The 27,337-nt window shown below is 42.9% G+C and overlaps 1 protein-coding gene across 2 annotated transcripts in view; it reads left to right on the top strand.

Annotated features, from left to right (window-relative positions):
- Positions 1–27,337, top strand: part of AATF (apoptosis antagonizing transcription factor) — a 172,319-nt gene that overhangs the window by 14,089 nt on the left and 130,893 nt on the right. For both annotated transcript variants that reach the window (XM_069756399.1, XM_069756398.1), the window contains exons 2-3: positions 4,816–5,007; positions 18,956–19,246. In XM_069756399.1, the coding sequence (XP_069612500.1) occupies positions 4,816–5,007; positions 18,956–19,246 (483 nt within the window). The remainder of the gene's footprint in view (positions 1–4,815; positions 5,008–18,955; positions 19,247–27,337) is intronic.

Genomic DNA, 27,337 nt, shown 5'->3' with positions numbered 1-27,337 from the left:
TTGTGAGGTCTAGTTTCCAATATGGGGTCACTTGTCGGGGGTTTCTACTGTTTAGGTACATTAGGGGCTCTGCAAACGCAATGTGACACCTGCAGACCATTCCATCTAAGGGTACCGTCACACTAAAGGTACCGTCACACATAACGATATCGTTAACGATATTGTTGCTTTTTGTGACGTAGCAATGATATCGTTAAGGAAATCGTTCTGTGTGACAGCGACCAACGATCAGGCCCCTGCTGGGAGATCGTTGGTCACTGAGGAAAGTCCAGAACTTTATTTCGTCGCTGGACTTCCCGCTGACATCGCTGGATCGGCGTGTGTGACACCGATCCAGCGATGTCTTCACTGGTAACCAGGGTAAACATCGGGTTACTAAGCGCAGGGCCGCGCTTAGTAACCCGATGTTTACCCTGGTTACCAACGTAAACGTTAAAAAACAAACACTACATACTTACCTTCAGCTGTCTGTCCCCGGCGCTCTGCTTCTCTGCACTCCTCCTGCATCCTGTGTCAGCGCCGGCCAGCCGGAAAGCACAGCGGTGACGTCACCGCTCTGCTTTCCGGCCGCTGTGCTCACAGTCAGTGCAGGAAAGCAGAGCGCCGGGGACAGACAGCTGAAGGTAAGTATTTAGTGTTTGTTTTTTTAACGTTTACGCTGGTAACCAGGGTAAACATCGGGTTACTAAGCGCGGCCCTGCGCTTAGTAACCCGATGTTTACCCTGGTTACCGGGGACCTCGGGATCGTTGGTCGCTGGAGAGCTGTCTGTGTGACAGCTCTCCAGCGACCAAACAGCGACGCTGCAGCGATCGACATCGTTGTCGGTATCGCTGCAGCGTCGCTTAGTGTGACGGTACCTTAAGCGACGCTGCAGCGATACCGACAACGATGTCGATCGCTGCAGCGTCGCTGGAGAGCTGTCACACAGACAGCTCTCCAGCGACCAATGATGCCGGTAACCAGGGTAAACATCGGGTTACTAAGCGCAGGGCCGCGCTTAGTAACCCGATGTTTACCCTGGTTCCCATCGTAAAAGTAAAAAAAACAAACACTACATACTTACATTCCGCTGTCTGTCCCCGGCGCTCTGCTTCCTGTACTGACTGTGAGCACAGCGGCCGGAAAGCAGAGCGGTGACGTCACCGCTCTGCTTTCCGGCTGACCGGCGCTCACAGCCAGTGCAGGAAGCAGAGCGCCGGGGACAGACAGCAGAATGTAAGTATGTAGTGTTTGTTTTTTTTACTTTTACGATGGTAACCAGGGTAAACATTGGGTTACTAAGCGCGGCCCTGCGCTTAGTAACCCGATGTTTACCCTGGTTACCAGTGAAGACATTGCTGGATCGGTGTCACACACGCCGATCCAGCAATGTCAGCGGGAAGTCCAGCGACGAAATAAAGTGCTGGACTTTCCTCAGCAACCAACGATCTCCCAGCAGTGGCCTGATCGTTGGTCGCTGTCACACATAACGATTTCCTTAACGATATCGTTGCTACGTCACAAAAATCAACGATATCGTTAACGATATCGTTATGTGTGACGATACCTTAAGTCTGCATTCCAAATGGCGTTCCTTCCTTTTCGAGCTCTGCCATGCGCCCAAACGGTGGCTACCCCCCACATATGGGGTATCAGCATACTCAGTACAAATTGCACAACAACTTTTGGGGTCCAATTTCTCCTCTTACCCTTGGAAAAATACAAAACTGGGGGCTAAAAAATAATTTTTGAGGAAAAAATAATTATTTTCACGGCTCTACGTTATAAACTGTAGTGAAACACTTGGGGTTCAAAGCTCTCACAACATATCTAGATAACATCCTTATGGGGTCTACTTTCCAAAATGGTGTCACTTGTGGGGGGTTTCAATGTTTAGGCACATTAGTGGCTCTCCAAACGCAACATAGCGTCCCATCTCAATTCCAGCCAATTTTTGCATTGAGAAGTCAAATGGCGCTCCTTCCCTTCCGAGCTCTGCCATGCGCCCAAACAGTGGTTTACCCCCACATATGGGGTATTGGGGTACTATGGAAAAAACGGACCCCAAAAGTTGTTGCACAATTTGTCCCGTTATCCAGTTACCCTTGGTAAAATAAAACAAATTGGAGCTGAAGTAAATTTTTTGTGAAAAAAAAATTAAATGTTCTTTTTTTTTTTTTAAAACATTCCAAAAATTCCTGTGAAACACCTGAAGGGTTAATAAACTTCTTGAATGTGGTTTTGAGCACCTTGAGGGGTGCAGTTTTTAGAATGGTGTCATACTTGGTTATTTTCTATCATATAGACCCCTCAAAATGACTTCGAATGTGATGTCCCTAAAAATAAAACAGTGTTGTAAAAATGAGAAATTGCTGGTCAACTTTTAACCCTTATAACTCCCTAACAAAAAAAATTTTGGTTCCAAAATTGTACTGATGTAAAGTAGAGACATGGAAAATGTTATTTATTAAGTATGTTGTGTGACATATCTCTGTGATTTAAGGGCATTAAAATTCAAAATTTTCGCCAAATTTCTATGTTTTTCACAAATAAACGCAGGTAATATCAAAGAAATTTTACCACTAACATGAAGTACAATATGTCTCGAGAAAACAATGTCAGAATCACCGGGATCCGTTGAAGCGTTCCAGAGTTATAACCTCATAAAGGGACAGTGGTCAGAATTGTAAAAATTGGCCTGGTCATTAATGTGCAAACCACCCTTGGGGCTTAAAGGGACACTGTCACCTGAATTTGGAGGGAACAATCTTCAGCCATGGAGGCGGGGTTTTTGGGTTTTTGATTCACCCTTTCCTTACCCGCTGGCTGCATGCTGGCTGCAATATTGGATTGAAGTTCATTCTCTGTCCTCCGTAGTACATGCCTGCACAAGGTGCAATCTTGCCTTGCGCAGGGGTGCACTATGGAGGACAGAGAATGAACTTCAATCCAATATTGCAGCCAGCATGCAGCCAGCGGGTAAGGAAAGGGTGAATCAAACACCCAAAAACCCCGCCTCCATGGCTGAAGATTGTTCCCTCCAAATTCAGGTGACAGTGTCCCTTTAAGGGGTTAATTCCCAATGCCCACAGTGTTAAGCATGCTCTAAAAATGCACTTCTTTAGGGTATGTGCACACGTCAGGATTTCTTGCAGAAATTTTCCTGACAAAAACCGGACATTTCTGCCAGAAATCCGCATGCGTTTTTTTCGCGGTTTGACACGTTTTTTGTGCGTTTTTTCCCAAATGCATAGAATTGCGGGAAAAACGCAGAAAATCCGCAAAAATAATGAACATGCTCATTTTTTTTTACCGCAATGCGTTTTTTTCACGGAAAAAAACGCATCTATGTGCACAAAACATGCATTCTAAATGATAGAATGCATAATGTATGCGTTTTTAATGAGTTTTTATAGCGTTTTTAGTGCAAAAAAACGCGGAAAAAACCTGAATGTGTGCACATGGCCTTAGACTGGCTTATCTCCTCACTTCACTATTGTATTCCCGTTTTTCCCTTCCAAAATTTTCCTCCAAATCTGGTCTCTAGTATCTGTTGCACAGCCTCTTAATAGCCCTCTGTGTCTGTACTGTACACATACTGGCTGGTGACCGGTTCATGAAGAATTATGTGAATGCTCTATTTATTATATTGATAACTGGACCATGTAATACAAGCACTTTTTACCATTTATTTTCGTGTCCTCATAGATTGTAAGCTTGCGGGCAGGGCACTCACTCTTTATATTTGTTGAGTTGTGTTAAGCTACGTTCACATTTGCGTTGTGCGGCGCTACGTCGGCGACGCAACGCACAACGCAAATATGAACGCATGCACAAACGCTGCGTTTTGCGACACATGCGTTGCTTTTTGCGTGGTTTTGGGCGCAGGAAAAACTGCATCATGCAGCGTTCCCTGCGCCCTGACGCATGCGCTGCAGCGACGCATGCAACGCAAATGCAACGCATGTCCATGCGCCCCCATGTTAAATATAGGGGCGCATGGCGCGTGCGTCGCCGTGGCTGCGCCCGTCGCAGCCGGGAGCGGCGCAAATTTGAACGTAGCCTAACTCTCTAATGTCTTTACTGTCTGTATAAGTCCACTCTGTAATGTAAAGTGCTGCAGAATATGCTCGCGCAATAGAAGTACAAATGATTTTTATTCCACATTGTGATAATTACTGTCAACTTCCTGATTCCTGGCAGCAGCTTTGAATTTTTACGGGTACGATCTTTAAAATAGTATCACTTTTGGGGATTCCCAAATAGGCCCTTGCCAAAGGCACATTGAAACTGAATAAGTCCATAAGAAATGTCCTTGAACATTTTTTTTTGTTGTTTAAATTGATGCAAAACGTTTAAGCCCTCAAACGTTGGAGAAAAATAAAAGGACATTTGAAATATGATGCTAACTAACATATAGTAGACAATGTGTAAAATGTTATTTACTAACTTTTTGTGTGTGTGGTATTACTATCTGGCTCAAGGGTATAAAAAAATGAAAGTTAGAAATGTTGCAGTTTTTTTTGGTCAAATTTCAGATATTTTCTTAAATACAAAACATATTGACCAAATAATACCACTAATATAAAGTACAATGGCACCAATTCATTAAGATTGGTGTTTTCTATGTCTTAATAAAGGGAGCGCTGGAGTAAGATGTGCCAAATGTTTTAAGAGATGAATTTGGTTCACTTTTAACTCTCTTACGCCACCAGAGTTTTCAAGCTAATCCTAACAGATCCGCTGACTTTTACTGTGCTTGGATTCTTATACATAATGTGACTATTTCATGTATCACTACCTTCATGTTTGTTTGTTTTTTGTTTCTTTTCAGTTACTGCTGCTAAGGTTATCGACAGATTTGATGAAGGTGGAATTGATGAAGATGATGGAGTTATACTTCGAAACCTTAAGAAAAACACAGTTACTTTCCTTTCTGATACAGATAAAAAGTACTTGGGGAAAGCTACATCCCGGAAAGATTTAAAAGCAGAGTTGGGCGAGGACTCTTTCTCTGAAAATTCTGGTGAGGTTTAGTTGGTTAGTGTTTTACTGTGGCCAATTATGTTATTGTATCATTACTTTAATCATATTTTACAGTAAAGTAAAAAAATGAACAGTTTTACATCTAGGTCAGCCAATTCTCATGGTTTTAATAGTTCTGCAAAATTACTGTATATTCAAAAAAGGATATTAACCCCTTACTGCCATCGGACAGGATAGTATGTCCGATGGCAGTATCCCCCACTTTGATGTGGGTTCCGGCGGTGAGCATGCATTAAACCCTGTTTTGAACAGCTGACGTGCCCGCAATAGGCGCAGGTGGAGTCGCGATCCAACCGCGCCTATTAACTAGTTAAATGTTGCTGTAAAACTCTAACAGCGGTATTTAACAAGCGCTTCCAGCCTGAAATGCGCGCATCGGGGACCCCCGTCACATGATCAGTGGAGCAGGGTCCCAGGACGCAGAGTCGCTGCTGCAGGAATGGGGCGATGCTGCAGACCCCAGGCTGGAAGAAGGGGGAGTTCGGCAGTATAATGATGAGGTGGGACCCGGGCTTTTACAAAATATCAAGAGTTCACACATTTCCCATCCTTTTCACTGCCGTGGACTTTGGGAAAATGGCCACAGGAGGCGGCGCATGCGCAGATCAAGATTGCCACCTGTGACCATTTTCTTGAAGTCCATTGCATTGAAAAGGATGGAAAGTGCTGGGACTCCTGACATTTTCTGAAAGTCTTTTCTGGGGAAAGGAACATTCCCACTCTTCCCAGCCCAGGGTCCTCAGCATTGCCTCACTCTTGCCACCAGTTTTCTGTAGCAGCGACCCTGCTCCACCGCAGAAGACACCCCCTCCCTTTCGGATTGTAAGACTCACTCTCATTTTCCAAATTTTGGGGGAAAAAAGTGCGTGTATTAATCTGAAAAATACAGTACTATACTTTACTACATCCAAACACAAGGATCGAGGGTGGTTTAGTGAAGTAAATAATTATTTGATACCTTACTGATTTTGTTAGTTTGTCCACTGACAAAGACATGAAGTCTGTAATATATATATATATTTTTGTCTAAGGGTCACTTCCGTCTGTCCCTCTTTCTGTCACGAATATTCATTGGTCGCAGCCTCTGTCTGTCATGGAAATCCAAGTCGCTGATTGGTCGCGGCAAAACAGCCACGACCAATCAGCGACGGGCACAGTCTGAAAGAAAATGGCCGCTCCTTACTCTCCGCAGTCAGTGCCCGGTGCCCGCATACTCCCCTCCAGTCACCGCTCACACAGGGTTAATGCCGGCGGTAACGGACCGCGTTATGCCACGGGTAACGCACTCCATAACTGCTGCTATTAACCCTGTGTGTCCCCAACTTTTTACTATTGATGCTGCCTATGCGGCATCAATAGTAAAAAAATGTAATGTTAAAAATAATAAAAAAACAAAAAACCTGCTATTCTCACCCTCCCTTGAGGCGTGCAGTTTTTAGAATGGTGTCACACTTGGTTATTTTCTATCATATAGACCCCTCAAAATGACTTCGAATGTGATGTCCCTAAAAATAAAACAGTGTTGTAAAAATGAGAAATTGCTGGTCAACTTTTAACCCTTATAACTCCCTAACAAAAAAAATTTTGGTTCCAAAATTGTACTGATGTAAAGTAGAGACATGGAAAATGTTATTTATTAAGTATGTTGTGTGACATATCTCTGTGATTTAAGGGCATTAAAATTCAAAATTTTCGCCAAATTTCTGTGTTTTTCACAAATAAACGCAGGTAATATCAAATAAATTTTACCACTAACATGAAGTACAATATGTCTCGAGAAAACAATGTCAGAATCACCGGGATCCGTTGAAGCGTTCCAGAGTTATAACCTCATAAAGGGACAGTGGTCAGAATTGTAAAAATTGGCCTGGTCATTAATGTGCAAACCACCCTTGGGGCTTAAAGGGACACTGTCACCTGAATTTGGAGGGAACAATCTTCAGCCATGGAGGCGGGGTTTTTGGGTTTTTGATTCACCCTTTCCTTACCCGCTGGCTGCAATATTGGATTGAAGTTCATTCTCTGTCCTCCGTAGTACATGCCTGCACAAGGTGCAATCTGTCCTATGCGGCATCAATAGTAAAAAAATGTAATGTTAAAAATAATAAAAAAACAAAAAACCTGCTATTCTCACCCTCCGTAGTCCGCCGACCCGCTCGCGCCTGCCAACATCTTCCGTTCCCAGCGATGCATTGCGAAATTACCCAGAAGACTGTGGTCTCTGGGTAATTTCGCAATGCATCCTGGGAACGGAAGATGGCGGCAGCCGAGCGCGTATCGCCGGAGCTTCGGTGGATCCTAGGGGGTGAGTATATACCGTAACTATTTTTTATTTTAATTATTTTTTTTAACCGGGATATGGTGCCCACACTGCTGTATACTACATGGGCTGTGTTGCATACAGCGTGGCTGCTATATACTACATAGGCAGTGTTATATACTGCGTGGGCAGTGCTATATATTACGTGGCCACTGTTATATACTGTGTGGGCAGTGTTATATACTACGTGGCTGCTATATACTGCGTGTGCAGTGTTATATACTACGTGGCTGCTATATACTGCGTGGGCTGTACTACATATTACGTGGCCACTGTTATATACTGTGTGGGCAGTGTTATATACTACGTGGCTGCTATATACTGCATGTGCAGTGTTATATACTACGTGGCTGCTATATACTGCGTGGGCTGTGCTATATATTACGTGGCCTGTGTTATATAGTATGTGGCTGTGTTATATACTGCGTGGCCACTGTTATATATTGCGTCGCCTGTATTAACGCATCGGGTATTCTACAATATGTAAGTATATAGCAGCCACATAGTATATAGCACAGGCCACGTAGTATTTGTCTGCTATATACTACATGGCTCCTATATATTACGTGGCCTGTGCTATATACTTTGTGGCTGTAATATGCATACATAAATACATATTCTAGAATACTCAATGCGTTAGAATCGGGCCACCATCTAGTGTGTGTGTGTATATGTATATATACATATATACCCACACAGTGCAGACCAAAAGTTTGGGCACACCTTCTCATTTAAAGATTTTTCTGTATTTGCATGACTATGAAAATTGTACATTCACACTGAAGGCATCAAAAATATGAATTAACACATATTGAATTATATACTTAACAAAAAAGTGAGACAACTGAAATTATGTCTTATATTCAAGGTTCTTCAAAGTAGCCACCTTTTACTTTGATGACTGCTTTGCACACTCTTGGCATTCTCTTGATGAGCTTCAAGAGTAGTTACGGGGAATGGTTTTCACTTCACAGGTGTGCCCTGTCAAGTTTAATAAGTGGGATTTCTTGCCTTATAAATGGGGTTGGGACCATCATTTGTGTTGTGCAGAAGTCTGGTGGATACACAGCTGATAGTCCTACTAAATAGACTGTTAGAATTTGTATAATGGCAAAAAAGCAGCTACGTAAAGAAAAACGAGTGGCCATCATTAGTTTAAGAAATAAAGGTCAGTAAGTCCGAAAAATTAGGAAAACTTTGAGAGTGTTCCCAAGTGCAGTGGCAAAAACCATCAAGCGCTACAAAGAACCTGGCTCACATGAGGACCGCCCCAGGGAAGGAAGATCAAGAGTCACCTCTGCTTCTGAGGATAAGTTTATCCGAGTCACCAGCCTCAGAAATCGCAGGTTAACAGCAGCTCAGATTAGAGACCAGGTCAATGCCACATAGAGTTCTAGCAGCAGACACATCTCTACAACAACTATTAAGAGGAAACTTTGTGCAGCAGGCCTTCATGGTAAAAGAGCTGCTCGGAAACCACTGCTAAGGACAGGCAACAAGCAGAAGAGACTTGTCTGGGCTAAAGAATACAAGGAATGGACATTAGACCAGTGGAAATCTGTACTTTGGTCTGATGAGTCCAAATTTGAGATGTTTGGTTCCAAACACCGTGTCTTTGTGCGACACAGAAAAGGTGAACGGATGGACTTTACATGCCTGGTTCCCGCCGTGAAGCATGGAGGAGGAGGTGTGATGGTGGGTGGGGGTGCTTTGCTGGTAACACTGTTGGGGATTTATTCAAAATTGAAGGCATACTGAACCAGCATGGCCACCCCAGCATCTTGCAGTGGCATGCTATTCCATCCGGTTTGCGTTTAGTTGGACCATCAAATATTTTTCAACAGGACAATGACCCCAAACACACCTCCAGGCTGTGTAAGGGCTATTTGACCAAGAAGGAAAGTGATGGGGTGCTATGCCAGATGACCTGGCCTCCACAGTCACCAGACCTGAACCCAATCGAGATGGTTTGGGGTGAGCTGGACCGCAGAGTGAAGGCAAAAGGGCCAACAAGTGCTAAGGCTGGGTTCACATTGCGTTAGTGGGTGTCCGCTAACGGAATCCGTTACATGGCGCAATTAACGCTATGTAACGGATCCGTTAGCGCACCCATTGACCGCAATGTAACTAACGCATTGCTAACGTATGTCATTTTTGGCATGCGTCAGCGATGTCCCGTTATTTTCTGACGTACCTCGAACGCTGCTTGCAGCGTTCAGGGTCCGTTCTTCGCTAGCGCAGATCGGGCATCAGCGCTAGCGGGATCGCTAAACGCAATCCCTTTTTGGACATTGCGTTAGTGCAATCCGTTTAGTGCATACACTAACGCAATGTGAACCCAGCCTAAGCTTCTCTGGGAACTCCTTCAAGATTGTTGGAAGACCATTCCCGGTCACTACCTCTTGAAGCTCATCAAGAGAATGCCAAGAGTGTGCAATGCAGTCATCAAAGCAAAAGGTGGCTACTTTGAAGAACCTAGAATATAAGACATATTTTCAGTTGTTTCACAATTTTTTGTTAAGTATATAATTCCACATGTGTTAATTCATAGTTTTGATGCCTTCAGTGTGAATGTACAATTTTCATAGTCATGAAAATACAGAAAAATCTTTAAATGAAAAGGTGTGTCCAGACTTTGTCTGTACTGGTTTAAGGGCATAAAAACTTTGAAAATTGCAAAATTCCAATATTTTCACAAACTTAAAAAATACAACCTAAATTTACCACTAAAATGAAGTACAATTTGCCATGAAAAAAACATTGAAGCGTTCCGAAGTTACCACATAAAGTCACACAGGTCAGAATTGTAAACGTTTGCCTCATCAGGAAGGTGAAAAAACAGGCTCGGTGGTGGAGGTTAAAAATATCAACATTCTGGTACTGTACCCCTATGGCATGCGTTTGCATGGAACTCTAAAATTATCTATTGTTTAGGTTTCCCAAAGGCAAAATAGATTATATCCCTTTCACTCCAGAGCCTGTTTTCACCATCCTGACCAGGCCAATTTTTACAATTCTGACCAGAGTCACTTTATGAGGTAATTACTCTGGAACGCTTCAACGGATCCCACTGATTCGGAGAATGTTTTTTTCATGCGGGTGGAATCACGATCCACCCACAGCCCTTAACCTGTTAAATGCCACTGTCAATCTCTGACAGCAGCATTTAACTCGCGCTTATCGGAAGTGCACCAGAAATCCCACCCATCAGTGACCCCTTCACGTGATCGTGGGTCACTGATGGGTTGGCATGACAACCCGAGGTCTCCAGCAGACCTCTATGGTTGTCATACCCAGATTACTATGAGTGCTGCGCAGTGATCATCGCTCCTAGCAAGTGAGCATTTCTGCTACACACAGGAGATCTGATAGAGGAAATCAGACAACTGCATCTTCTAGTTTTCCATGGAGGCTATTGAAACATTAAAAAAAAAAGTTTTTTTTAAAAAATAAACATTGAAATCACCCCCCTTTTGCCCCATTCAATGTAAAACAACAAAAATATCAAATATACACCTACAGTTAGGGCCAGAAATATTTGGACAGTGACACAATTTTCGCGAGTTGGGCTCTGCATGCCACCACATTGGATTTGAAATGAAACCTCTACAACAGAATTCAAGTGCAGATTGTAACGTTTAATTTGAAGGGTTGAACAAAAATATCTGATAGAAAATGTAGGAATTGTACACATTTCTTTACAAACACTCCACATTTTAGGAGGTCAAAAGTAATTGGACAAATAAACATAACCCAAACAAAATATTTTTATTTTCAATATTTTGTTGCAAATCCTTTGGAGGCAATCACTGCCTTAAGTCTGGAACCCATGGACATCACCAAACGCTGGGTTTCCTCCTTCTTAATGCTTTGCCAGGCCTTTACAGCCGCAGCCTTCAGGTCTTGCTTGTTTGTGGGTCTTTCCGTCTTAAGTCTGGATTTGAGCAAGTGAAATGCATGCTCAATTGGGTTTAGATCTGGAGATTGACTTGGCCATTGCAGAATGTTCCACTTTTTGGCACTCATGAACTCCTGGGTAGCTTTGGCTGTATGCTTGGGGTCATTGTCCATCTGTACTATGAAGCGCCGTCCAATCAACTTTGCAGCATTTGGCTGAATCTGGGCTGAAAGTATATCCCGGTACACTTCAGAATTCATCCGGCTACTCTTGTCTGCTCTTATGTCATCAATAAACACAAGTGACCCAGTGCCATTGAAAGCCATGCATGCCCATGCCATCACGTTGCCTCCACCATGTTTTACACAGGATGTGGTGTGCCTTGGATCATGTGCCGTTCCCTTTCTTCTCCAAACTTTTTTCTTCCCATCATTCTGGTACAGGTTGATCTTTGTCTCATCTGTCCATAGAATACTTTTCCAGAACTGAGCTGGCTTCTTGAGGTGTTTTTCTGCAAATTTAACTCTGGCCTGTCTATTTTTGGTATTGATGAATGGTTTGCATCTAGATGTGAACCCTTTGTATTTACTGTCATGGAGTCTTCTCTTTACTGTTGACTTAGAGACAGATACACCTACTTCACTGAGAGTGTTCTGGACTTCAGTTGATGTTGTGAACGGGTTCTTCTTCACCAAATTAAGTATGCGGCGATCATCCACCACTGTTGTCATCCGTGGACGCCCAGGCCTTTTTGAGTTCCCAAGCTCACCAGTCAATTCCTTTTTTCTCAGAATGTACCCAACTGTTGATTTTGCTACTCCAAGCATGTCTGCTATCTCTCTGATGGATTTTTTCTTTTTTTTCAGCCTCAGGATGTTCTGCTTCACCTCAATTGAGAGTTCCTTTGACAGCATGTTGTCTGCTCACAGCAACAGCTTCCAAATGCAAAACCACACACCTGGAATCCACCCCTGACCTTTTAACTACTTCATTGATTACAGGTTAACGAGGGAGACGCCTTCAGAGTTAATTGCAGCCCTTAGAGTCCATTGTCCAATTACTTTTGGTCCCTTGAAAAAGAGGATGCTATGCATTACAGAGCTATGATTCCTAAACCCTTTCTCCGATTTGGATGTGGAAACTATCATATTGCAGCTGGGAGTGTGCACTTTCAGCCTATATTATATATATAATTGTATTTCTGAACATGTTTTTGTAAACAGCTAAAATAACAAAACTTGTGTCACTGTCCAAATATTTCTGGCCCTAACTGTATTTGGTATCTCTGCATTCAGAATAGCCCGATCTATCAATTTAAAAAAATTAACCTGATCGCTAAATGGTGTAATGAGAAAAAAATTCAAATCGCCAGAATTGAGGTTTTTTTTTTTTTGGTCAACGCTACATTGCAATAAAATCCAATAATGAGCGATCAAAAGATTGTATCTACACCAAAATGGTATCAATAAAAATGTCAGTTTGGCGTGCAAAAAATTATCCATCACCCTACCCCAGATCATGAAAAATGAAGACGCTACAGGTCTGGTAAAGTGGTGCCATTTTTTTTTATCTAGAGTTTTTTTTTTTTTTTCCACCACCTAAATAAAAAAGAACCTAGACATGTTTGGTGTCTATGAACTCGTAATGATCTGGAGAATCATAATGGCTGGTCAGTTTTAGCATTTAGTGAACAGATTACAGTAGATAAAAACCCCCAAAACAAGTGTGGAATTGCAGTTTTTTTTGCAATTCACTGCACTTGGAATTTTTTTTTATTTTCCAGTACGCGATATATTAAAACCAATAGTGTCGCTTAAAAGTTCAACTTGTCCCGCAAAAACAAGCCCTCACATGGCTATATTGACGGAAAAATAAAACAGTTATGGCTCTGGGAAGAAGGGGAGCAAAAAATGAAAATACCTCAGGTCACGGTCACGAAGGGGTTAATCCCCTACTGCTTGGCTAATCGATGGGAGGGTCCATCGGGTGTGGAGTCAGGGCTGACCAGGGGGCAGAGGTAGAGGAGGGCTTCTGGGGCCACAATTTCCTCTATGTGGTCTTCGGTCTTTGAAACTGCTCTTTTTCAACCAATCAACCTATCTCCCCAAACAGAAATAGATGAGCATTATTGACAATGGTTTAACTTAGTTTATTTGGTACATTTATCCGTTTGTGGGCAGAACCCACTGAGGGGTTTTATGATATTCCCATCACGTTCTCTGTATCTTTTCTACCTTACCTTTTATACTGACTACTATGTGTTGAATCTGCTCACATTTGTTCCTGGACCCAGTTGGATGAACACGTAGGTGGGCTGCGCTGCTGGAGTGAATCAATTCTTTTGAAATGATGATGAGGAAAAGGTTTTTTTTCTTTACAATGCATTTCAACGCCATACTGGTGTCTTTTTCAAGTGAAAAAAAAAATTGCTTTTTTTCACTTGAAAAAGACGCCGGTACAGCGTTGAAACGTGTTGTGAATAAAAAGCCTTTCCCTCATCATAATTTCAAAAGAATTGATTCACTCCAGCAGCGCAGCCCACCTACATGTTCATCCAACCGGATCCAATATCTCCTGGAGGATTGATTCTCCAGCCATGGGGCAGCAGCAGCTATTTTTCTTCCTGCCTACATAGTTGTGCCTGTCACAACTCCATCAGGTGAGTGTAGCCAGCCCTCTCCTACTCCCCCTCCATAGGGTATCTCCCTACTGTGCGCTCTGTTTCCCACTCCTAGATTTACACACATTTGTTCCTAATCATTTATTGGGCATCAGAGCTTTTTAATTTGCTGTGTTTGTAATGTATCTGATCCTTTGTATCGCCTCGATGAAAGGGGATTGTCACCTCGTTTTTGGCTATTATACTGGTCCCAGTCTGTTGTTTGTGAAGCAATGTGCATCACCAACATGTTTTTGGCACAGAAAAGTTCCAAGTATTAGGTTTTAAAATGAATTACTTTATAAATTCTGCACGCCTACAGCATTGCATTTGATTACCGTTACTATTCTGAAGTCACAGCAATCGCATATCAAATCCTGGGCGTGCGCACTGCCCATCTGCGCTTCTCGCAGGAGTGCAGAGTGGATGGCGAGTGCGCATGCCGGAGGATCGGATAGGCAGTGCGCATGCCGGAGGATCGGATAGGCAGTGCGCATGCCGGAGGATCGGATAGGCAGTGCGCATGCCGGAGGATCGGATAGGCAGTGCGCATGCCGGAGGATCGGATAGGCAGTGCGCATGCCGGAGGAGCGGATTTTATTCGTAGTCATGGCGGTCAATTCAATGCTGCGGGCGTGCCTAATTTCAAAAGTACACTGAATTATCCGTGACTGAAAAGATAGTCACCACCCCTATGACTGAAAGGTCTGTGAGGTTTTTTGAAATCTAATACTTAGCGCTTTTCTGTGACAGAAACATGTTACTGATTAGCATTCCTTACTAACGGCACACTGGGACCAGCTAAAAATGAGATGACTGGTTCTCCTTAAACTTTATTTGGTTTTAAAAAAGAATGCTTTCAAAAATAGAAGTGTTAATAGTTTATTTTTATCAATGTACAAAGTAGAAATGTACAGGCAACCAATATTGGGTGTGACCATCCTTTGCCTTCAAAACGGCATGAAAACATGAGTTCTTCTAGGTAGGCTTGTACACGTTTTATGAAGGAACTTGTCTGGCAGGTTGTGCCAAATATATTGGAGAACTAACCACAGATGTGGTTCCTTGTTCTGCTTTAAGGCTCATCCACTCCTTAGTTATTCATGTACAAGTGCTATACTTTTTTTTCACAGATAGAATTCGTATTTAGGATACCCTATGGGACTGGTGACATGTCAGATTTTTTTCCTCAGAGTGTTCTGAGCAAAATCACAGAAATTTTCAATATTGATCCAAGTGTCGGTTTAAAATCGACAATGAAAGTCTCTGGGTCAGTGAAAAAAAATCTGACAGCATTCGGATACCATCCATGTGTTGTCCGTATTTCACTGATTGATACTGTAGGTAGGAGACTGTAAAGAAACTTTTATTTTCTCATCACTGAAAAAAACTAATGAAAATCTAATGCTCTGATAAAAATCACTGGTGAAACTCAGTCAGTTTTTCTCGTACATCATAAAATTTGACCTGTATGAGCCCTTACACTGAAGATAATTCTTGAAGCAGCACTCCGTTTTTTTTTCTTCAGCGCTGGAGAGGTAGGTTACTTACCAGCCTCCGTCTTCAGCTCTCCTCAGTGCTGCTACGGTCCCACACCACCATCTTGCCAGCACAGCTTGTGACTGACTGAAAGTCAGATAATGGTCGCAAGTTCTTAGAACAAGGCGCTCATAGTTTGTCTATTTCTCAGACTTACTTTGAGTTGTCAGTTCCGGAGTGCCCAGCAAACACAGGTGCGATCCTACAGTGCTTTAATGACATTGGCTGTATGTATGGGGTCATGTCCTGTTCCAGAATAAATTTGGAGCCAATCCAACACCTCTTTAATGATGCTCCATGATGGATAATTATCTGCTGGTAAATCTCAGCATTCAGGACACTGAACCTGGAATCCTGTGCAAATCTCCAACTCTATTTGTCAAAATGCAGTTCCAAATTTCCAAGGAACCTCCACTATGCTTCACTGTTTTCTGCTGACCCTCATTATTGTATTATTTTTTCAGCCCTCTGGCAAGTAAATGGCCTTCTGCTACAGCCAAATATTTCACATTTTGACTCCTCAGTCCTGAGCAACTGCTGCCAATTTTCTGCTCCCCATTTCCTGTATTGTGCATAGTTGTGTCTCTTGGCAAAAGGTATGTTGTTTTTTTTTCCCCAAGATGTCCACTTCTGCCCAGGCTTCTAGAAACAGCAGATGGGTGTAGCTGGGGCTTGCTGGTTGCTGCCAGCTCTGAGCTGATAGCAATGCTGGAAAAAAAAAATGACAACGCAAACACAATTTTTTTTTTTTTGCTTACAACTCCACTCTATACACTGTGAGCACTAGGTTTGAGCAACTGTACTTGCAGCCTGCAGCATCCTCCCTGACTAAAAGCTGGTGGCTTCGAGGATGAAATAAGTTTATTTTCTTCCAGTAGCCGTTCTTTAAGTAAGTGGGCTTGGCAGCATTGTAACGCTATTTACTTAGAAATTAACCCTATATCTGCAGGTAACATTACATTTGAATAGCTTCCCATTTGCTGTGTGTCCATGTTCGTGATCTCTTCCTGCTCAGCCCTTATTCACACAGGATGTCACTATGACACATGGTAAGGTTTGACTGCTAAAGGTTAGGACCATCCTGAATTTGGGTATACCTTGACATTGGTCGAGTGACTTTTAGGCTTTTTTTTTTAAAAATCTGAAACTTTGTTTACTAAGGACCCAATGTTGTTTATTTGTACTATTGCATTTACTTACCGGTACTTACTTGCAGCAGGGTATATGTTTATTTTGTCTCGGTTTTGAGTCTATCTGTAGGTAAATGGTATTCCCTGAGGTGACAAGTTCCCTTTAATCATTAAAAAAAACAAAAAACAAAAAAACCTTAAGGCTGTGTGCATATTTTGTGTTTTTTCTGCGTTTTTTCGCTATAAAAACGCATAAAAAAAGCATACAAAAACGCATACATTATGCATCCCATCATTTAGAATGCATTCCGCAATTTTTGTGCACACGCGAGAAAAAACGCAGCATGTTCATTAATTTTGCGGATTTTTCGCGTTTTTCCCTCTATTTAATGCATTGGGAAGCTCCGGAAAAAAAATTGTGTCAAAAACGCGCAAAAAAAATGATGCGGATTTCTTGCAGAAAATGACCGGTTTTGCTCAGTAAATTTCTGCAAGAAATCCTGAACGTGTGCACATAGCCTAAGTTTGGTTTTTCCATAATTTTACTCACCCATAGAATCATGTTGCCAGGTCTTTTTTTTCTAGCATAATTAATGCTTACACCCCCACCTCCACAAACAAATATTAGCTGTATTTTTTTGTTCACGATTTCACTCCACTTGGAATTTTGTTCCCATTTTTCAGTACAAAATTTCACAATGAATGTTGTCATACAAAGCTCCAATTCATCCCACCAACCCTCAGTAAGCATGATCTGACTTCTCTAGGAGATGTTTCTCGGCATGCTCTGATCTGTGCCAAGATTACAGGTAGTGACGGGAGGATATGAGCTGTGATGAGCACCAGTGGTGGACCCTGTTATGTGCTGTATATAGAGGTGTTATATCATCCTCAACACGTCCATCGTAAACTGTCTACGTCGCTACAATTTTGAAAATGGGCTAATCTAAAATATTACACCCTGTTATTGTGTACATTGAATTTCCTATACAGAATTTGTGTTTGCAGTAAACCTGCTGCCATCAATGACTTCCAATATGTATCCATGTCATATATCCATTTTTGTTTGAATTCCCTGGGATGTAATGCTGATCCTTGCCTGTTATAAACCCTTTGATAAAGTTCTCAGCACAATACAGATTCAGTGTAGCATAAGGGCGTAATATACCCTCTTCATTTATGTGGATTGCAACAGTAGTATAACCAGCCTTGTGCAATTTCTCGTTCTGCTCTTCTTATTTTATATGCTCTTCTGGGTCCTTATCCTACCAGAGAAACCTATGCATGGAGTTTTTATAGGTATCAGCAGTTGGTTAAAGTTTCTGAAAGTTCCTCCATCTTTTTGATGTGCATACAGTAAAATAACTGGATTGTGAGCCTCATAAAAATAGGGATACCTATCATTCCTACTCTAAAAATCCTGTCGATGCATCGTCCGCCATCCTTTTCTATTCTAAATTACCTTGACAAAAATGCAACATCTTTATTCATTTGGAGGTATTCCTTATATCTCCTCCTGAGCTTGGACTGTGCATTTAGGTAACTCCAGGTTCATAATGCGTTTGGGCCACTCGTCCATGGCTCAGTGGGGCACGATGGTCAACCCCTCTTGTGCCTGCTTTAAAAGATGGTTACTGCCAAAATGGAGCCAGTCGGAGCACAATGTGACTCGGTCTATCTCATTAAGTGAATGGCCCCATCGAGGGTTCTGCCCAATTATCTTTTTCAGGGCATTAAATGGAAGCCCTTATGGAGCTACAGACATGTGGCCCAAACTCACTGTGAATATACCCTAAATTTGAATCTGATCATACTCCGTTTTCATAGTGTGTATTAGGCTATGTCCACACGTTCAGGTTAAAAACGCTATAAAAACTCATTAAAAACGCATACATTATGCATTCTATCATTTAGAATGCATTCTGCATGTTTTGTGCACATAGATGCGTTTTTTCCGCGAAAAAACGCATCGTGGTTAAAAAATGAGCATGTTCATTATTTTTGCGGATTTTCTGCGTTTTTCCCGCATCAAAAACGCGGTAAAAACGCATGCGGATTTCTGACAGAAGTGTCCGGTTTTTGTCAGGAAAATTTCTGCAAGAAATCCTGACGTGTGCACATACCCTTAGGGTGCTGGAACAAGTTGCTGCCTAACCGAAGTAACCAAGGGCAGTTTGCCCCCACGCTAATGAGTAGCAATACTATGAGCGATTACTGCAGCATGCCCAACAACATTAAAACTATTCTTCAGTAGCTTGCAGTAGCCATGACAGTCTTAAGTGTGTTTCTATTTCTTGTCTCATTTTTTTGTGTCCCTTTTGGATCGTGGATTTCTATTAATGAACCAAAAATTAATTGTCAAATGTTTTTATATTGATTTAGATGAAGATTTATCACATGAGGTTGCGTATGATGATCTTTCTGAAAACCTATTACGAAATGATAAAAGTGATGTCACAGATGAAGAGGGTGATGATGATGATGTTGATGATGATGATGATGATGATGAAGTGGAGGATGACGATGGCGGTATTTACAGCACAAGGCAGGATTCTGATGAAGGCCAGAATGACATGGATGGGTCAGAATTTCCAGATGATGCCGTACAGACATTCTCTAAAGAGAAGGTGTCAGCAGATGTTGCTAAAGGGCAAGGAATTAAGAACCAATTAGGTGAGCCATTATTTTATAATATTGTTTCAATTCATTTATGTTGTATCTTTTTGAGGGAGTGGTTTATAGTTTTGATCCATCTAAACAGACTAAAGAGCATTCACTTCAGTGCTGCTCTCCTAGAGACCTTCAGTTTTTAATCTTGAATAAAATACTTAAGTGCTTCTCACAAAATTAGAATAATATCAGAGAGTTAGTTTATTTCAGTTCTTCAATACAAAAAGTGAAACATCATATATTACATAGTCATTACAGACAGTGATCTATTTCAAGTGTGTATTTCTGTTAATGTTGATTATTATGGCTTACAGCCAGTGAAATCAGAAAAATTCATTATCTCAGTAAATTAGATTAATTATCAAAAACATCTGCAAAGGCTTCCTAAGTGTTTAGAAAGGTCCCTTAAGGTACCTTCACACATAATGATATCGTTAACGATATCGTTGCAACGTCACGCTTTTTTGTGACGTAGCAACGATCTCGCTAACGATCTCCTTATACGTGACAGCGACCAACGATCAGGCCCCTGCTGGGAGATCGTTGGTCGTGGGGAATGATCAGGACCTTTTTTTGGTCGCTGATCACCCGCTGTCATTGCTGGATCGGCGTGTGTGAGGCCGATCCAGCGATGTGTTCACTTGTAACCAGGGTAAATATCGATATTTACCCTGGTTACCATTGTAAGAGTAAAAAAACACAAAACACTACATACTTACATTATGATGTCTGTCACGTCCCCCGCCGTCAGCTTCCCTGCATTGACTGTGTCAGTGCCGGCCGTAAAGCAGAGCACAGCGGTGACGTCACCGCTGTGCCCTGCTTTACGGCCGGCGGCGCTGACAGTCAGTGAAGGGAAGCTGACGGCGGGGGACGTGACATACATCAGAATGTAAGTATGTAGTGTTTTTTTTTTTTTTTTTTACTTTTACAATGGTAACCAGGGTAAATATCGGGTTACTAAGCGTGGCCCTGCACTTAGTAACCCGATGTTTACCCTGGTTACCCGGGGACTTCGGCATCGTTGAAGACAGTTTCAATGATGCTGAAGTCTTTCCCCGGATCGTTGGTCGCTGGAGAGAGCTGTCTGTGTGACAGCTCCCCAGCGACCACACAACGACTTACCAACGATCACGGCCAGGTCGTACCGCTGGTCGTGATCGTTGGTAAGTCGTTTAGTGTGACGGTACCTTTAGTCTGTTTCAGTAGGCTCCACAATCATGGTGAAGACTGCTGACTTGACAGATGTCCAGAAGGCAGTCATTGACACACTCCACAAGGAGGCTAAGCCACAAAAGGTTATTGCTAAAGAAGCTGGCTGTTCACAGAGTGCTGTATTCAAGCATATTAATGGAAAGTTGGGTGGAAGGAAAAAGTGTGGCAGAAAAAGGTGCACAAGCAAAATTAAGAGAGAGATGAGACACCAGACCAAACAATGCAGACGAGCTGAATGCTGCTATCAAAGCAACCTGGGCTTCCATAAAACCTCAGCAGTGCCACCGGCTGATCTCCTCCATGCCACGCCACATTGATACAGTAATTGATGCAAAATGAGCCCCGACCAAGAATTGAGTACAGTTACTGTACATAGATTTCAGTATTCCAACAATTTGGATTTTAAAATCATTTTTCAATCTGGTGATATAATTTATAATATATAGTAATATATAATTGACTGAGATAATGACTTTTGGGTTTTCATTGGCTGTAAGCCATAATCATCAACATTAACAGAAATAAACACTTGAAATAGATCACTCTGCTTGTAATGACTCTATATAATATGAGTTTCACTTTTTGTGTTGAAGAGCTGAAATTTACTTTTAGATGATATTCTAATTTTGGAGAATCCCCTGTAAGTGCTCAATACAGTTTGTTGACAGTCAGGCTATTAACACTAATAATTTCAGTTGCCTATGTATCTGTACAGATGATTTGCTAACAAGCAGCCTTATTATTACTGCCCCATCAACACTTATTCAAGCAGGTAGTATGCTCATGTAGTAGTATCTGCCGCTGCTCATATATGGACCTTAAATCCACTGCAGTGTTTACATGGCTGGCTCTGATTTCTGTAAGTGCCAGATCAGATTTGGTATCAAACTTTTTATATTGGAAGAACAAGTTATGTATAAATACAGCAAATTAGCTTGCTCATTAAAGGGTTATTCCCATCTGGGTTAGTAAAGATGTTAGTGTAAAGTATGAGCCTTATTTAAAGGGTTATTCCCACAAATGACATTTTTTATAAATCATAAATGGGTATTGTTAAAGGGAACCTGTCACCCCAAAATTCGAGTGTGAGCTGCGGGCCACCGGAATCAGGGGCTTATCTCCAGCATTCTGTAATGCTGGAGATAAGCCTCCGATGTACCCTGAAAGATAAGAAAAACAGGTTATATTATACTCACCCAAAGGCGGTCCCGGTTCGGGTCCGATGGGCGTCGCGGTCCGGCGCCTCCCATCTTCATGCGATGATGTCCTCTTCTTGTCTTCACGCTGCGGCTCCTGTGCAGGCGTACTTTGTCTGCCCTGTTGAGGGCAGAGCAAAATACTGCATTGCGCAGGCGACTGGAAAGGTCAGAGAGGCCCGGCACCTGCGCACTGCAGTACTTTGCTCTGCCCTCAATAGGCCGCGGCAGGAAGAAAAGAGGACGTCATCGCATGAAGATGGGAGGACCCGGACCGCGACACCCATCGGACCCGAACCGGGACCGCCCCTGGGTGAGTATAATCTAACTCGTTTTTCTTATCTTTCAGGGTACATCGGGGGCTTATCTACAGCATTACAGAATGCTGCAGATAAGCCCCTGATGCCGGCGGCCGCAGCTCATTCTCACATTTTGGCGTGACAGGTTCCCTTTAATATACAGACTAGGCTCAAAATTGTATCTTTGTGTCTTATTTCAGTATTTACCTAACCCTCTGTGTATCCAATTTCACATAGCTGAATTGGTAGTTATATTCTTATCTGTTAAAACTACATTTCCCAGCAGCACTTGCTTGTCCACAGTGCTTCAGATGTCCAAAAACACCCCCCCACACACACACACACACCTTTTCTGTGTGATCCCAATTAGCCCCATAGAGTTATCATCTGGCTAGTCTTAGTTTAGATTTCCTGCTTCTGTACATTCTCTGTTCCTGTACAGAACCCTGGCATGCCAATGTCTTTATATACTAATGAGGATGGCACAAGATAAATTCTGCCAGGCATAGTACTGTATAGGAGCAAATTGTATGATAAAGGAAGAACCCTGCCATGCCAGTTTCTTTCTTCCGCATCTACATCAGTATAGCTGCCTGCGTTGTTTTTACATTATTAGCTGATTTATAGCAGAAGTCAACTGCACCTCTCCACAAAGGTGTGTGTAAAGCTGGGCAGTGCAGAGCTGATACACAAACTGAGTTGTGTTTCTTACCTGCTCATGATGGCTCAGTAATGTGACAATACAAATGCTGTTCTATTGATGCAAATGGAAGAGGATTATCTTCTGCCACTTGCATCAACAGAGCAGCATTTGCAATTTCACATCACTGAGATGACTGCTGCAAGCAACTAACAGCTCAACACTGGTATGTTTTTACAACTCCATTGTGGAGACATACAGGTGAGTTGTCCTCTGATAGAAACCAGCAGAACAGTGATGCAGTAATGTAAAAACAGCCAGTCTGCTATACTAATGAGGATGGCAGAAGATAAAATCGGCCAGGCAAAGTACTGCATAGGAGCAAAGTGCATGATAAAGGTAGAGTACGATCTGTGTCAGGGGTGAAGGCAGAGCCAGGGCTATGCTAGCAGGAAGCCAGCCAAGAGACTGCAGTGGCACATGATCGACCAGGAGCAGTGGAACAAATTAATAATAATGTGTACATTGGCAATAACCCTTGAAGCCTCTGCAGCTTCCTGCGTGTAGCTTTAGCTGGCCAGTAGAAAGTTACTGAGTAGTCAGAACAGCGCCTCATGTCTTTAATGGTACCTATAACGAATAGACGGGGTTAACTTGGCGTTCATTGTCCATTCTAATGAATTGTGAATGTGCTCATTGTTAGGAGAACATACTCCATATTGCCTCTGTTGTATCCATCTGGTCTCATAACTCCTGTTTTATACTGATCAATAGTTAATACTGTTGGGCTGACAAGTTTCACATTTCTGTTCACTCCCCTAAATTACTTTTGACACTATTTATTTAGTAAATGGGATTTCTTGCCTTATAGATGGGGTTGGGACCATCAGTTGTGTTGAGCAGAAGTCTGGTGGATGCACAGCTGATAGTCCTACTGAATAGACTGTTAAAATTTGTATTATGGCAAGAAAAAAGCAGCTAAGTAAAGAAAAATGAGTGGCCATCATTATTTCTTTAAGAAATGAAGGACAGTCAGTCCGAAAAATTGGGAAAGCTATGAAAGTGTCCCCAAGTGCAGTTGCAAAAACCATCAAGCGCTACAAAGAAACTGACTCACATGGGGATCACCCCAGGAAAGGAAGACCAAGAGTCACCTCTGCCTCTGAGGATAAGTTTATCCGAGTCACCAACCTCAGAAATCGCAGGTTTAACAGCAGCTCAGATTAGAGACCAGGTCAATGCCACACAGAGTTCTAGCAGCAGACACATCTCTACAACAACTGTTAAGAGGAGACTTTGTGCAGCAAGCCTTCATGGTAAAATAGCTGCTAGGAAACCACTGCTAAGGACAGGCAACAAGCAGAAGAGACTTGTTTGGGCTAAAGAACACAAGGAGTGGACATTAGACTAGTGGAAATCTCTGCTTTGGTCTGACGAGTCCAAATTTGAGATCTTTGGTTCCAACCACCGTGTCTTTGTGCGACGCAGAAAAGGTGAACGGATGGACTCTACATGCCTGGTTCCCACCATGAAGCATGGGGGAGGAGGTGTGATGGTGTGGGGGTGCTTTTCTGGTGACACTGCTGGGGATTTATTCAAAATTGAAGGCATACTGAACCAGCATAGCTACCACAGCACTTGCAGCGGCATGCTGTTCCATCTGGTTTGCTTTTAGTTGGACCATCATTTATTTTTCAACAGGACAATAACCCCAAACACACCTCCAGGCTGTGTAAGGGCTATTTGACCAAGAAGGAGAGTGATGGGGTGCTACGCCAGATGACCTGGCCTCCACAGTCACCAGAACCGAACCCAATCGAGATGGTTTGGGGTGAGCTGGACCGCAGAGTGAAGGCAAAAGGGCCAACAAGTGCTAAGCATCTCTGGGAACTCTTTCAAGATTGTTGGAAGACCATTTCCGGTGACTACCTCTTGAAGCTCATCAAGAGAATGCCAAGAGTGTGCAAAGCAGTCATCAAAGCAAAACACCAAGGTTACTTACTGGTAGCCGGTTTTTCCGGAGCCCATGACAGCACACATGAGAGAGGGATCCGCCCAGTCGGGACAGGAAACCTACTGAAATAAAAGTCCGGTACCTCTCCCTTGCTTCAGTTGGTTTTCAGAGCATGAGAGGCCTCCTTGGTTAGTACACATGGTAATCCACCACCACATTATAATAATAACAAAAACACCCAACTAAAAGTGCACACCAAAGGGTGAAAAAAGGGAGGGAATATACAGGTGCTGTCATGGGCTCCGGAAAAACCGGCTACCAGTAAGTAACCTTGGTGTTTTCCCGTCTCCCATGACAGCACACATGAGAGATTTTTGGAGAAAGAAACACCTTAGGGAGGGACCACCGCTTGCAGCACCCTTCTACCAAAGGTAAGGTCAGTTGAGGAGGATAGATCTAGCCGGTAGTGTCTAAAGAAGGTAGACGGTGAGGACCAGGTAGCGGCCTTACAGATTTGATCAATCGATACCTCTCCTTTTTCTGCCCAGGAAGTAGCCACGGCTCTGGTGGAGTGAGCCTTGATGCCTTCAGGGATCGGGGCACCACGAGAAGCATAGGATAAGGAAATGGCCTCCCTAATCCACCTAGCAATAGTACCCTTGGATACCCCATATCCCTTCCTGCTACCCTGGAAAGCTATAAATAGGGATTGATCCTTCCTCCACTGACTAGTCAGAGATATATACTGCAAAATAGCTCTTCTTACGTCAAGTGTATGAAATTTCTCTTCCCCTGGGTTCTTGGGATTATCACAAAAAGAGGGCAACACAATTTCTTGACTCCTATGGAACTTAAGTACTACTTTCGGCAGATATGCCGGATCTGGTCTGAGCACTACTCTGTCATCAAATATCTGCGTGTAAGGAGGGGAGATAGACAGGGCTTGCAAGTCACTCACCCTACGGGCTGATGTCAACGCTACCAGAAGTACTGTCTTAAGCGTAAGTATTTTTATTGATGACTCCTGCAAGGGTTCAAACGGATTACTAGTCAGAGCTTCTAACACCAGATTCAGATCCCATGGAGGAACCCTCTGAATTACCACTGGTCTAGACCTACTACACTACTACATGATTTTATAAAGCGGGACACCCATCTATTGGAGGCCAGATTACAGTTATACAAGGCTCCTAATGCCGACACTTGTACCTTGAGCGTATTAGTTGCTAACCCTAGTTGCAACCCCGCCTGTAAAAATTCTAAAATAGTACCCACAGGAGCTCTGTCCCCCAAAGGTTGCCCCGAAAAATCTAGAAACTTTTTCCATGTTCTGCCATATATCCTTGATGTAACTGGTTTTCTACTTTTCAACAGGGTGGAGACTAACCCTGGTGAAAAACCCTGCCTACTCAGTAATGCCCTCTCAAATTCCAGGCTGCAAGATGGAAGCCCTTCACTTGAGAGTGGCATATTGGACCCTGAGTAAGCAGGTCTGGAATCTCTGGCAGAATCCATGGATCGGTCACTGACATTTGTCTCAGGAGGGAGAACCAAGGTCTCTTTGGCCAAAATGGAGCAATCAAAATTACTCTCGCCTGCTCCATTCTGATCTTTCTTATTACTGTCGGAATCATCGCTATTGGTGGAAACACATACGCGAGACTGAAATTCCATTGTATTTGGAGAGCATCTACCGCAAAGGGTTTTTCTCTTGGGTCTAATGAACAGAAGCTCTCTACCTTCCTGTTGTTTAGGGTGGCAAATAAATCTATCACAGGTAAGCCCCAAGCCTGCACTATTTGTTGAAACACCTGGGGATTCAAAGACCACTCTCCTTGTTTCAGTGTTTTGCGACTTAGGTAGTCTGCTTTCGTATTCTCGACTCCCTTTATGTGGAGAGCCGAGAGGGATAGTAGGTGGCGCTCCGCTAGTTGTAGGAGGACAGACGCTGACTTCATCAGGGAAGGGGATCTCGTCCCCCCTTGGTGATTGATATATGCGACTACTGCGTGATTGTCTGACATGACCCTGGTATGATGACCCTGGAGGATGGGAAGGAAATGTTTTACAGCTTTCTCTACAGCCCATAACTCTCTTAGGTTTGACGCCTGTTGTGATTCCAATTGGGACCAAGATCCCTGAACTGAGTGTCCCCAAATGAGCTCCCCATCCTGAACCCCCCATCCTGAACCGCTTGCATCTGTGGTGATGATCTGATCTATCGGAGTTATCCACTGGACCCCTGATGTCAAATGATCTCTCACGGCCCACCATTTTAGGGAATTGGTTACCTCCAATGAAAGGCGTAGCTTCCCCTCTAAATGCCCTTCTAACCACCTCTGCGCTGACAAGACCTCCCATTGTAACTGTCTTAGATGGAACTGTGCCCATCTTACTGCAGGTATACAGGACGTCAGAGAACCCAACAGGGACATTGCCTTTCTCAATGTCATTACGGGGTGATGAATTGCCGACTCTACAAGATTTTGAATTTTGACCAGTTTGTTTTCTGGTAAAAGACAAAGCTGACGCCTGGAGTCCAGAACTAAACCCAGAAAAGATTGCACTAGCTCCGGCGTCAACCTTGACTTGGCAAGATTTATTTTCCACCCCAACCGCTGTAGCGTTGATATGACTTGCTTTATTTGTGCCTGGCAATGTGTTGATGAGTTCCCTATTATAAGGAAGTCGTCCAGATACGGAACTATAACTACATTCTGAGAGCGGAGGAAGGACATGACCTCTGACATAAGTTTTGTAAAAATTCTCGGTGCTATTGATAGGCCGAAT

The sequence above is a fragment of the Ranitomeya imitator genome, chromosome 3, assembly GCF_032444005.1.
Source record: "Ranitomeya imitator isolate aRanImi1 chromosome 3, aRanImi1.pri, whole genome shotgun sequence".
NCBI classification, from domain to species: domain Eukaryota; kingdom Metazoa; phylum Chordata; class Amphibia; order Anura; family Dendrobatidae; genus Ranitomeya; species Ranitomeya imitator.
This window is presented reverse-complemented; position numbering and strand designations above follow the sequence as displayed.